This window comes from Paramisgurnus dabryanus, chromosome 10 (genome assembly GCF_030506205.2).
Source record: "Paramisgurnus dabryanus chromosome 10, PD_genome_1.1, whole genome shotgun sequence".
In the NCBI taxonomy this organism is placed as follows: Eukaryota; Metazoa; Chordata; class Actinopteri; order Cypriniformes; family Cobitidae; genus Paramisgurnus; species Paramisgurnus dabryanus.
The window spans coordinates 20,054,380-20,067,909 of NC_133346.1; the positions used below are offsets into that span (position 1 = coordinate 20,054,380).

The window sequence follows — 13,530 nt, forward strand, 5'->3', positions numbered from 1 at the left end:
TCAAAAATTAGTAGGACAATGTCTTGAATACTATATTAACCATGCAATCCATGCTGTTGTTTATGTCCGAGTATCTCCAACATGGCCGTGCATCTGGGTAACTGACCGAACCGTGAAAACCCTCTATAGTACTTGTAGTACTTAAGTATTTATTGAATAACAACAAACATTAGTAAACAAAATTACTAAACAAACTGGTGCTGGTGTATTAGTTCATGAGTTTATTTCACTGTAAGATTCTCTTCTCACAGATCCATTTGTATTTTAAATCACATGACTTATAAGCAAACCCTGATGAAGATGTTACAGCACAGCTATATTTGTAAGATCTGGGGTATTCATTCATCCAGGACCTGAAACACCAATGAAGCACAAGATTTAAAAACTTTGTAACTTCTGATCTTAATTTAAATTATTGATCTCTCACCTTATTGTCAACATTGTATCATCAACCCATTTCCAAACACCTCCCTCTTTACTCAGACCAATCCAATAATAATATTGACCAGCTATAGCCATCTGCAAAAACTCCTGTCAAATCAAACAGTGATAAATTATACATAAATACTCAAATAAATGAATGTTAACATACACAAACACATTAGATCAAACTTTTCATCACTTACTTGTTCCTCTTTGTTGTTTATAATCACCAGATTTGCTCCTCTCTCTTTACAGTCTCCTTTGCTGTCACTCCAGCTTTTATAATCAGATGAAATGTAATAAAAACGGAAGTTGTAGTAAATCCATTTAAAGTTATCAGAGTGCCGATCTGTTGAAGCAACAGTTTAGAAATTAACTTTGTCGGTGCTGAAATATACATAATGCTGAAACTTTCCCAATTTTGACTGTGGATACAACATTTATATTCTTGTAGCTCAAATGGTTGAGCATTGTGTTTGCAGCACCGAGATCATGGGTTTGATTGGGAACACACATACTGATATAAATGTATAGCTTGAATGCACTATAAATACTTTAGATTAAAGTGTTTTGTTGGTTGAATATGAGGACGTCTGATGTTTACTGGGTGTATTTTACTCACCTGAATATTTTAATTAATGTAATGTTTGCTTAAAACATTTTTATGTGTGAATGAAGTTGAATAACTGAAAAAATTAAATAAAAAAATATTTAGGGAGAGTAAACATGAGATTACCGTGCTTAATAAGCCATCTCTTCAGATCTTCTCTTTCATTCATTAACTGCAGTATTAGCTGATTTTTCTCTGTATACAAAAACACACAAAGCAGAAATACAGCAGTCATCAGAAGAACAAGCTACATTAGTGATGTTTACAAAGACAGCATCATTATTACTATTGCTCATGAATCTTATGCAGTACTCTTTTGCAATGTGTTACATGCTGTTTTCTGTGTTTTCTTAATCGTTGTCTGTAAGTCTCAGGCACCAGTTCTTATACGCAAAGAATAGCAGCTTTTACAGTATTGTATTTTAAACTTTTAAAATTGTCTTCTAAGGAGATTGTAGAACAGACCTTCTGAGCTTTACCAAAATTTCGACATTGTAAGAACAAAGACCAAACATCTTTTGGCCAATGGTGGAAAATCGCAATGCACACAAATGCATTGATATATGAATCCACCTTTGTCTCCCTAAACTGAGGCACTATGTTTGGTTGACGTCAAAGGTGACTAAGGACGAATCAACCACCAGGGAATCAATTTGGATCAAACTGATGGCAACCTTCATCGCTTTTAGCTCGAGCTGTTGCAACTTTATTTGCTTATCGAAAACTATTTCCGACCTGCATATTTTTAAATGCAGCTTTAACTCAGCCTGCCGCGCTTGGGCTTTTTCTTGGACTTCTTGTTGAAAGAAGGCCAGGCGGACTTTCAGTTCCACATGTCCTCTAGACACAGTTGAGACAAGAAAAAATGGTTCAAAGGGTGGCAAGCAAGCCTCAGCTGCAGCCTCCCCCATGTTCTGCTCATAACCAAAGGTAGAAGGCCGTGCATCGGCACCAAGAGAACGTGAATCCCCATTGGCCTCCTCATCAACAACATCAACCCTTTAACCTGAGCTACAAAAGGAAAAGTTAATGAGATAATTATCAGCGTCACATGATGCCCTACACTACCTGTCCGAACAAAAAACATACACATGGTGGCACGTGCTCCTAACCTTTAGTGCAGGGCAAGTCAACTGGCATCTTTATTTGGCCTGCCGGTCATCTCTGTCAGATTTTAAATCAGCATGGTTACTTTTACCTTTAAAAATATAAAAAATATAAACTTGTGCGACTACACTGCATTTGACGGGCTGACTGGAAGAGATTTCAGTGTATTCCAATCAAAACACTGTGCAAGGTGAAAATGATAAATAATTTTTTTGTTTTAAGCAACACTAAAGAGTTTTTGCTCTTTGCTCCACCTACAGGTTGGAAGCGGAATTGTCCATTACCACTGTCATAAATAATGTAGCCTACTGCAGCAATACTGGCTCTGATTGGATGGTAGGTCTGCCGTAAAGCAAGTTTTTGTAGTTTTCACTCGAACTACAGGACCGCGACCCAACAGTTGGAAACTTCTTTAGTGCGGTTTTGGCCGACAGGGGGCTGCAAAGCGAATGTGAAAGTGCTGTTCACCCTGTTTCGAGTGGATGAACGACTGAAACTTTTTTTGGAAATGTTATTTTAAGGTAAAAAAAACCTCTTTGTTGTTGCTTTAACTTTATCAGTAACACTTGAATCCTTAAAAACGATTGATTACCTGATAAGTAAATTATTTACTATAAATATATTTACAGATTAAAGGCTCTTGCGCTGGAATGAGGAATAACTTAATGTAAATAACATTTTACAAAAAAAGTAAATCTTTTACTATTAAAGTAGATTATGAAATTAAAATCGACAATGGGATCTACCTGTTGTCTCCCATGCTGGCACGAATTGACGATTAAACTAAAATTTAATTATGACTGCCACTATGGGGCCAACTCAGACAGTCGCATCTGAATGTAATATACAATGGAAAGGCTGTATAGCCTATATATCTTTAATAAAAAAAGAAATCATAAAGAGCAATTTTAGCCATTAGGAGAAAACATGCCTATATGTTGTGAATACTTGAAATGTAACAGTATATGAAAGTTAAATAGTTATAAACAAAATAAGATTAAGAGCTCTGCATTACAGTTAGTGTTGACATAAAGCCATGACTGGGTCTGTCCCCTCCGGTGGCAGCGCTTGCAGGTTCACCACCTGACCTCTGAATGGAGTGGTGGGAACCTTGGGCAAGTAGCCGGGCCTGGGTCTCAATCTTACTCTGAAATCAGCAGGCCCGAACTGTAGGCATGAATTCTTGACAGAAAATGGATGGAGGTCCCCTATCCTCTTAACAGAAGCCAATGCCAGGAGCATTAAAGTGTTCATAGATAGAAACTTGATACTCACGGTACACAGAGGTTGAAGGGGGCGTCCTGGAGAGCTTTCAGCACCACGGACAGGTCCCAATGAGGAACAGAGGGAGAGCGCAAAGGATTCAGCCTTCATACACCTCTTAAAAATCTAATAACCAGGTCGTTCTGACCCACTGATCTACCGTTTACTAGCACGAGGTGCACTGGGCCAGCTGTGCGCCAATGCCTCCACACTGAGTGTTCCTCCGGTAAGTGGGTAAAACAGGCGACAATGGGATGTCTCTGGAGAAGGAAACAAATGTACCTGTGCTCTGCCGAAACATTTCCAAATCAGCTGAACCAACTGGGGGTGGAGTCTAGGGATGAACCAATACCACTTTTTTTCCATTTCCATTCTGAGTATTGGACGATACCGATGCTGGCCGATCCGATACTACTGTAATTTTCTTTAACAATTTAAAATTACAAGCACAGACACACACACACACACGCACGTGCACACACACACACACACACACACACACACACACACACACACACACACACACACACACACACACACACACACACACACACACACACACACACACGTTAATTGTTTATAGTGCTTTCTGCTACATCTAGTATAATTTTAAGTGTAAAAAACAATAATTTAAAATGATTTACAAGTTACAAGAACATTAGTAATTGCTAATTAAAAACATCACTGATGTATTCTGTAACTTATAAGTATCTCGGTTTTGTTTTCATGAAAATATAATTTTTTCAGAAGGTAGACAAGTGTTATCAGAGTCTGCTGGGGCACTTGGAGCTGTTGTTAATAAGATGAAGGTCTGCCCTGAGCTGAGCTTTGACACATTTACTAAACTGTATGATTCAATGGTTAGATCTATGCTGTTCTATGCTGCTGGAGTAAGGGGTTTTGAAGATTCTCCAGAATGTAATACGGTCCAAAGTAGAGCTATGAGATTTTTTCTTGGAGTACAAGGGTTTACCACTAAGGCGGCCATAGAGGGGAACATGGGTTGGGAGCCCTGTGTAGTCAGACAAAGAGTCTGACTTTCTCTCTCATGTTGTGTCTGTATGATCCATATACTTGGTGACTTTAATATTCATGTTTTCTGTCCGGATAGTGTTTTCTGTTCTGTATTTCATATGGGGTCCCTCAGGGGTCCATCTTGTGTCCTATGCTTTTTAGCCTGTATATGCTCCCACTGGGTGAGATCATAAGGAAGCATAACATCTCTTTTCATCTCTATGCGGATGATTCACAGTTGTACTTGGCTTTAACAACTTGGCAACAACTCGGACACCTCAGCAGGATAACTTAGGAGTTAGTGAGGATGCTACAGCATCTAAAAATTTCACCGCATGCTGCAATGGCAGCCATCCCACAAAGCGGTGATGTTCTCCCAACGACAACCACCGTTAACCCCAGGTTAGTGTTCCCAGAGAAATTCAAAGGAGATTTGAAGAGAATTGTAAGAGCTTTTTGATGCAATGCTCACTTTTTGTTACACAACAACCCACCCTGTACCCCATTCACACTAGTCGCGTTGCTTTTGTGTGCAATCTCCTCATGGTCAAAGCTTTGAATTGGGCAATGACAGTATGGAAAGATGACAGATCGGCTTTCCCCACTTTTGATCATTTTTAGTGAATGTTCCTAAAGTGTTTGAACATTCTGTGGGAGGAGAGATGGCAGGTGAATGCTTATTCGCCATTTCCCATTGAGATCGCCCAGCAGCAGAGTATGCGTTGGAGTTTCGTACACTCGCTGCACAGCACGGTTGGCCAGATGACCCACTGAAATTGATTTATCTTAGAAGATTAAATTATGATCAACAAGTGAAGTTGGCATGCCGCGATGAGGGAAGAGATTTGGCTGCATTTATTGAACTCTCCATTCAGATAGACAATCTCATCCATTCTAGATGTCATTATAACCTCACTCTGCCAAGTTTTCCACCTGTTGCCAATGCACCCATGCAACTAGGCTATACGCATCTCACGCAACAGGAGAGAGATCACAGGATTCCAAATCAACTGTGTCTCTATTATGGAAAGCCCTGTCATATTCTGTCCTCCTGTCCCACGAGACCTCATACAAGGAAAACTACTATGGTGAGTGCCTATATTCAATCATTAACCAGTAATATTGAAGTGCCTGTTAAAAATACCACTGACGAGGGATTCATTACTACATCAGCTCTAATCGATTCAGTGGCTGCAGGAAACTTTATGTCCCATAGTTTTGCATGTTGTCATAAAATTTCTTTAACACCTTGTACATCTTACCTAACAGCGCAGACGGTAGATGGAAAACCGCTAGGAGAGGGGAAAATTAAGCACATCATGGAAGAACTTCATCTACAGGTTAAAACTTTGCACAACAAATTCATCAATTCTCGGCCTGCCATGGCTCAAGGAACATAACCCTCAGATTTCCTGGAGAGAACAGCAAATAGTTAAGTGGGATGAAGTATGCCTATCGACCTGTATGTCAACAGTACGTCCAGTCATACTACTCAACACTATCATCACTTCTAAGGACCCTAAAGTTCTCAAGCTTCCATCTGAGTATGCAGATCTAGCAGAAGCCTTTAGTAAAGAGGGTGTATCTACCACCTCATAATCCCAATGACTGCAGCATTGAGCTCTTACCAGGAACCACACCACTTAGGGGGTGCATTTTTCAACTCTCTCAACCTGAGTCAGAAGCTATGGACAGATACATTGAGGAAGAACTAGCTAAGGGGTTCATTCGCCACTCTGTTTCTCCTGCATCATCTGGATTTTTCTTTGTGAAGAAAGATGGAAGCCTGCGACCATGTATTGATTGTCCACTCCCACTCATTCCCGAAGCCTTGGAACAGCCCTAAAGTGCAAGATACTCCACCAAGCTGGATTTATGATGTGCTAACAACTTAATCCGCATTAAAGAAGGAGATGAATGGAAAACTGCTTTCTCTACTAAGTCCGGACACTATGAATACCTCGTCATGCCCTTTGGATTATCGAACAGTCCATCAATCTTCCAATTATTCAACAACGACGTATTCTGAGACATATTGAATCGATGGGTCATCACCTACAGCGACAACATTTGGATGAATCCAATATCAAAGCAGTTATTGAGTGGCCAAAACCTAAATCTCTGAAAGAATAACAATGCTTTGTAGGATTTGCTAACTTCTACCGGCAGTTCATTCATAATTAGAGCACTGTGGCAGCTCCCCTCACCGCCATGACAAAATGCCCTTCTGCTTACCTAAATTGGTCAACTCCAGCTCAGAACGCTTTCCAAGAACTGAAGGAGAGTTCACATTTGTGCCTATTCTCCACCACCCTGACCCCAACCTGCCCTTCATTGTAGAGGTGGATGCCTCCCCTTACGAAAAAGAAGTTTATTGAAGTGTGCTATAAGTATTCTTCTTTTAAACTTAAAATAAGAAAGTATACTTTCAGTTTACTTTTTATGTACTTCTCTAAAATGTACTTTAGGTACTTCTTAGAAATATACTTAAATTGTACTAAAGTATACTTGACCTATACTGACCGAAATGTCTAAGTGTATTTGGCCTATACTTGTTTACTGACATATACTTAAAAGTATAAACTAAAAATGCAACAACGAAAGCTACATCAAGAAAGCTGCAAAAAGCCATATGAATAGCCCTGGTGAAAAATACATATACTTTATTGTATTTCAAGTATATTTAACTTTGCAATAGTACATTACAAATATACTTAGAAAGAAATGTTGCATCTTTGAATATATTGAAAGTATGCTTACAACATATTTGCTTACAATTAAACTTTTAACATATTTCAAAATAATTATAATTTAGTATATTTTCTAAAAGTATACTTTAAAAAAATATACTTGGAGTTAAAGTTCTGTGCAATTTTTAAAGTATACTAATTTGAACTTATTTTAAAGTTTATTTTAGGTATACTTTATCTGTTAAAGTTATCATTATAATAATGCACTGACAGCATATTTATAAAATACATTACTTGGCATCCTTTAGAAACAGTATATTTTAAGTAAATTTTGAAAGTATATGTAGTGTACAAATGTATATTATCTTTATGGAGAATCTTTAGTGTTAGTAAACTAGTAAGTTATTAATTTTGTGCTGCAGGTATACTTGCAAGTATTCTTTTACTATACTTTTAGTTAACTAGTGTACTCATACTGAAAGTATACATGCAAGTGTTCTGTTAGTGTACTCTTAGTAAACTAGTAAGTTACTAATTGTGTGCTGCAGGTATACTTGCAAGTTTTCTTTTACTATACTTTTAGTTAACTAGTAGTTTACTACTCAACTTTACTTTAAGTGAACTTAACATCATACTATAAATATTAATATATTGCACTTAAAGTACAATACAATGTGTATTAATTTTTTTACTTGTACCTTTTAATTGTACTTTCAATTTGAAGCTAAATCTTTCGTATGCTATCAGTGAGCTAATCAAACAAAAAATAATAAATACTAAAATTATATATATATATATATATATATATATATATATATATAATGGGACACTAGAGTGGGACACTGTAGAAATTGTAAAAAAGGAATGGAATAATTTACAAATCTCATAAACTTATATTTTATTCACAATAGAATATAGGCTATCTCTGCCCATCTTGACTTCTGAGAGACACTGCTACACTTTTTATACCCAATCATGTTGCCAATTAAGTTGCAAATTGGTCCTTTAGTTGTTCCTTATATGTACATTTAACTTTTATACTCTTATTGCTACCTGTCCCAACTTTTTGGGAATGTGTAGCTCTCATAAAATCCAAATTGAGCCAATATTTGGCATGACATTTCAAAATGTCTCACTTTCAACATTTGATATGTTATTTATATTCTATTGTGAATAAAATATAAGTTTATGAGATTTGTAAATTATTCCATTCCTGTTTTACTCACAATTTCTACAGTGTCCCAACTGTTTCTGATTTGAGGTTGTATATATATCTATATATATGGCTGAACCCCCTGAATATTAACTTTCGTTCTGGACTCCATTTCCCATAATCCCGCATGCCTGGACTGATTGGTCTGCCACCTGAAACACATTGGACAGCCTATATAAACTCTCTGGAAACATTCAGTCAGTGCAAAGTCTTGATTTGTACTGGCTGTCATTGCTGACCCTTTTGCCTGTTTCATGACTACGAGATTTGCCTGCCCTACATTGCTGTGTTTGCTGTTGTTTAACCTTGCCTGTTGGAATATGAGTGTGTTTAATAAAAACCTGCAGATGGATCCTCAGTGTCAAAGTGCTTTGTTACACAAGCAGTATACAATAAGTAACCTACTAGTTTACTAAGAGTACACTAACAGAACACTTGCATGTACACTTTCAGTATATGACTAGTAAACTACTAGTTAACTAAAAGTATATTAAAAAAACACTTGGAAGTATACCTGCAGCACACAATAAGTAACCTACTATTTTACTAAGAGTACACTAACAGAACACTTGCATGTACACTTTCAGTATATGACTATTAAACTACTAGTTAACTAAAAGTATATAAAAAAAACACTTGGAAGTATACCTGCAGCACAAAATTAGTAACCTACTAGTTTACTAAGAGTAATCTAACAGAACATTTGCATGTACACTTGAAGTATAAGTCTAGAAAACTACTAGTATACTCATGAGTTCACTTGCAGTACAAATGAAGAACTAATTGTGCACTAGTTGTACACTTAAAGTTGACTACTCTTACACTTATAGTACACTTAGAAGTATACTTTTATATACTAAAAGTGGGCCAATTTAGTCCCAAGCGGTATTCAAGCAGTACACTTACAAGTTTACTACTAGAACATAAATGTTAGTACACTTACTACATAAAGTATACTTAAAACTATACTCCAACATTACTTAAGTATACTTAATATAATGAACTTGAAGTATACTTCTTTTTCGTAAGGGTCCAATACTGGCGTAGGAGCTGTACTCTCTCAACGCCATGGCCCCTCAGCCAAAATGTTTTCCTGTGCTTTCTTTTCTCGCAAACTCTCTGCAGCTGAACACAACTACGGCATGGGAGGTCATGAATTACTAGGTATGAAATCTGCATTCGAAGAATGGAGACACTAGCTAGAGGAGGCTCAACACCTGTTTACTGTACTCACAGACCACAAGAATTTGGAATATCTTTGCACTGCTAAGAGAATGAATCCCAGACAAGCTAGATGGTCTATGTTTTTCACCAGATTAAATTTTTCTGTTACTTACATACCTGGATCGAAGAACATCAAAGCCGACACACTCTCCTGCTGCCATGATGAGTTCAATTCTCCCCCAAGAATATAATTCTTGAAACCCTCATTCACTCGCTTTCTTCCTTCATATTGCAGTGAAAATAAATATGACTGGAGCTGGTATCTTATGTGGGCTGGGTACAATCAAAACTCCATAGTCTACTACTCCATAGTCTCCATAGTCATACTGGTCTAACCCCTTTAAATGCATTCTGGGATTTCTACCACCATTTTCCCCCTGGGCGGGTGAACCCACAAATCTCCCATCTGTGAATGGCTGGCTTCAGAGAAGTGAGGAAGTCTGGGACCAAGCACATCATCATCTCCAACGGGTGATTAGGAGACAGAAAGCCCAACCAGATCGTCACTGCAGAGTTAACCCTGAATATAAGCCTGGAGATTAGGTCTGGCTGTCCGCTTGAGATCTTCACCTCAAACTGCCCTGCAAACTCATACCTAGGTATGTGGGCCCTTTCGCAATTTCCAAACAAATAACTGCTGTTTCTTTCGCCTAGAATTGCCTCCTAATTATCATATTTCTCCCACTTTTCATGTCTCTTTGCTGAAACCTGCTGGTGGTCCGAGAGGGGAGCGAGAGGAGACAACCACCTGTTGTACACATAGACTAGTCTTATTATTCAGACTTCATTTCTCATGAGCCCACATACCTGAACTGATTTTACGGTCAGCTGTTGTCAATTAGGACTGCTTATTTAAACCACTCAGTCACTAGTATGGTTACAAAGTCTTGATTTGCCCCGGCATCATTTCTGAGCGTTTATTCTATCTGTTTACCTGTACCTGTCTTTGGAGTGTTTATTGACCTAGTAATTGTTTGCCGCCTGCCCTGATTATGTGCCTGTACGACTACGTGTTTATTAAAGTTTGCAAATGGATCCTCAGCCTTCAGGAGTAAAATTACAATAAGGACAGGACCTAAAATGGTGGGCAAAAGTTACTACAGGAAGCATTTGACTGAGCTCTTAACAAAGTTAACGGTTACACTTTATAGGGGTAATGAATTATAATAAACTAAGATATAAATGTATTTTTACTTTAGTATGAACTGAAGCTGATTTAATTGATGTACTAATCATAAACTAATGAAGAGTCATCATTAAGTACAACATGACATGTTTTTAGTTGTTAATTAATGTTAACAATTGTGTTGAGTCTATAGTTATGTTGTAGTAAATGATTAATCTTCGTTCATTTTTGATTAGTACAAACCTTAACTCAGCATTACTTCATATTTAAGTAAGAATTCATTTAGATAATTAGGGGTGGTTTCCCGGACAGGGATTAGCTTAGCCATTAGGAAATATAACTAGTTTTTAACAAACATGCATTACTAAAAACATTCCTTGTGTGCATTTTGAGGCAAAACAAAGGGAAATTATGTATTTTAAGATGTCAGTGCAAGTTGTTTTCAATTTGGACAGCATTTATTTTATATATTTATTATATTATTTATTTATCTACACTGTCAGAAAAAAAGGTTTAAAATTGTACCTTTTCTGTCACTGGGGTGGTAACCTCAAAGGTTCAGTTTTGTACCTTTTATGGGTATACAACACATTGAAATGTTGTACCTTTTGGGGTACAATATTATACCTTAAGGACCTATTTTGTACCTTTAAAGGTACAGTTAAATTTTTTGTACCACTAACATTTATCTTGTACAAAATTGGTCCTTAAAGGTACACAATAGGTCCTTAAGGTATAATATTGTACACCAAAAGGTACAACATTTCAATGTGTTGTATACTCATAAAATGTACAAAACTGAACCTTTGAGGGTACTACCCCAGTGACAGAAAAGGCTTTTTTTCTGACATTGTAGGACTAGTTTAATCCCTGTCCAGGAAACCGCCCCATAAAGTGTTACAAAGTTATCTGTTTTTAACCAGGAGCACTGGGTGTCATATGATTTTTTTTTAAATAAACAGATGATCAAAATTATTTCAATGTGTTTTTGATGGTTTTAAAGGGTCTTATTTATGCATAGATTTTGGTTAAAGATTTGTAATAAACATAAAAATAAGATTGTCCACCATGCAGTTATCACAGCATGGTACTATAAACCTGTACATTTAAACATTTCTTTTATCATTAAAAAACTCATGATTACCTTGAAGGGCAGTTTGGAGTTCATCGCTCTTGTTTCTGAATTTTTCTCTTTCTTCAGTCAAGATTCTGCTCTGGTTTTGTAAATCACTGTGTTTTGTAAGTAACCTCTCATTTTCTTTAGTCAAGTTATAGTTGTGTGTTAGTAGTCGGTTTGTCTCATTGGTGAAATAGACACAGATGACTATTACAGCAGTGAACAGAAGAACAGACAGTAAACACAAACACACTTGAACTGATCTGTGTCTTCTGTTCTTCACTGAGACTCTTCCTGAAAATCACACACATCAGATTACATTTGTCTTTTCTTTCTCACTTCAATAAATCAACTGATAAATGAATGTGAGTACCTGTATGTTGAAGCGCTTGCTGTCTCTCTATGTTTATCATCACTTCATCATTTCTTACAGCATCTGAACTTTCATAGATGACCACCATCATCTCCTCTCTCTCTCCTCTGTCCATTTCCAGAGTCTCAGTTCTGATCACATTATTATAAATTATCTCGGACATCTCTGATCTCTTACTGTCAAACAATAGCTGTGCCAATACTGGTACAGGTTTGTTCAAGGGGTTTGTTCAAGTAAAGTATCTGCATTCAAGTTTAAACACGGAAACTTTAGTGGTTAGTGTGTGACATTCACCTTCATGACAGCTACAGTACAAGTGCCCAGTACAGGGACTTTTTGTTGTATTTATAGAAATGTCTTTATACAGTTTATTATATAATCACATACGTGAGATTAGGTATATAAAACAAGTTGTCTTACAGTAATACAGACCATTTTGCAAGATGTAAACAACAGTGGTCCAGGTGCACTTCCTGTTGTTTTTAAGTTTTTTAGTTCACATTTATTGTACATTTTGATTCAGTTCTAAATGTTCTGTTGGTAAAAATTTTGTTGTAATTTTAAATAATATTAATATATCGTTCAGTGTTTAAAAAGGAAGTGTTTCTGGACCAGTGTTGTCTACATCTTGCAAAATGGTCTATATGATAGACTGAATAATAAATAGTCACAAAAACATATTTTACAAATTTTTGAACATCTGAAGTTTATAATGGCAAGTATATAAGCAAGCCACACTAGCAAAAATCAGCGCCAAGTTTGCAACTAGATCACACATTGTGTGCAAACGCTTCCGGAACCCATGTTACACAAAAAGAGAACAATGTACAGAAACATTAAACGTCTATAATACCACAACTGTAAGTGTGATTTTGCTCTTATAGAGCAGTTCAACAGACAACAGAAAGTATGCAAGTGAGGAAAAAAAACAAAGAAATGTCATATAACATCTTACTTTTGTACACTACAGATTCAGGATCAGCTTTCCTTCTGTAGAGAGGGGAGCTCATCTTCTACAACGCAGTGGACAGTTTGCATCTCTCTGCAGAGCTTTGGAGAGAAACTGATGACCACTCACATCCTGTCAATGATGATGTGGGTGTTTCCTCTGTTCATCTTATGAAATCCACCACCAGCTACTTGATTTAGTTGAGGTTGAGCGAGGATTGGTTTTCCTGACACCATATAAGTGTATTAACTCACTCTTAGTAGGCCGTCTTGCAATTAAGACTGACAATCAGGCCCAGATTAAGTGTATGCCCTAGGGTGACCACATTTGAAGTGCCCCCCAAAAAATAAATATTTTAAAAGTCTAGTCATTGAGGGCTCCATGCTAACTTTTTTGTTATTAGGAGCACTGTAGCCGCTGA

The 13,530-nt window shown here is 37.0% G+C and overlaps 1 protein-coding gene across 1 annotated transcript; it reads right to left on the minus strand.

Moving 5' to 3' along the window:
• Positions 1 to 226: 226 nt before the first annotated feature.
• Positions 227 to 12,275, minus strand: LOC135779462 (uncharacterized). The gene is made up of 6 exons (XM_065290174.2): positions 12,161 to 12,275; positions 11,815 to 12,081; positions 1,160 to 1,228; positions 627 to 772; positions 428 to 531; positions 227 to 353 (listed from the first exon to the last, which is right to left on the minus strand). The coding sequence occupies exons 1-6, from the start codon at positions 12,273 to 12,275 to the stop codon at positions 227 to 229; spliced, it is 828 nt and encodes a 275-aa protein (XP_065146246.2).
• Between the last annotated feature and the right edge of the window lie 1,255 nt (positions 12,276 to 13,530).

Excerpts from the sequence above, each read along its gene's own strand:
- LOC135779462 (XM_065290174.2), bottom strand. The coding sequence starts at position 12,275 with ATGGACAGAGGAGAGAGAGAGGAGATGATGGTGGTCATCTATGAAAGT. Across the intron at positions 773-1,159 it reads GAGATGGCTTATTAAGCACG|ATCGGCACTCTGATAACTTT; the intron begins GTAATCTCATGT and ends TTGCTTCAACAG. Across the intron at positions 354-427 it reads GATACAATGTTGACAATAAG|GTCCTGGATGAATGAATACC; the intron begins GTGAGAGATCAA and ends TTGGTGTTTCAG.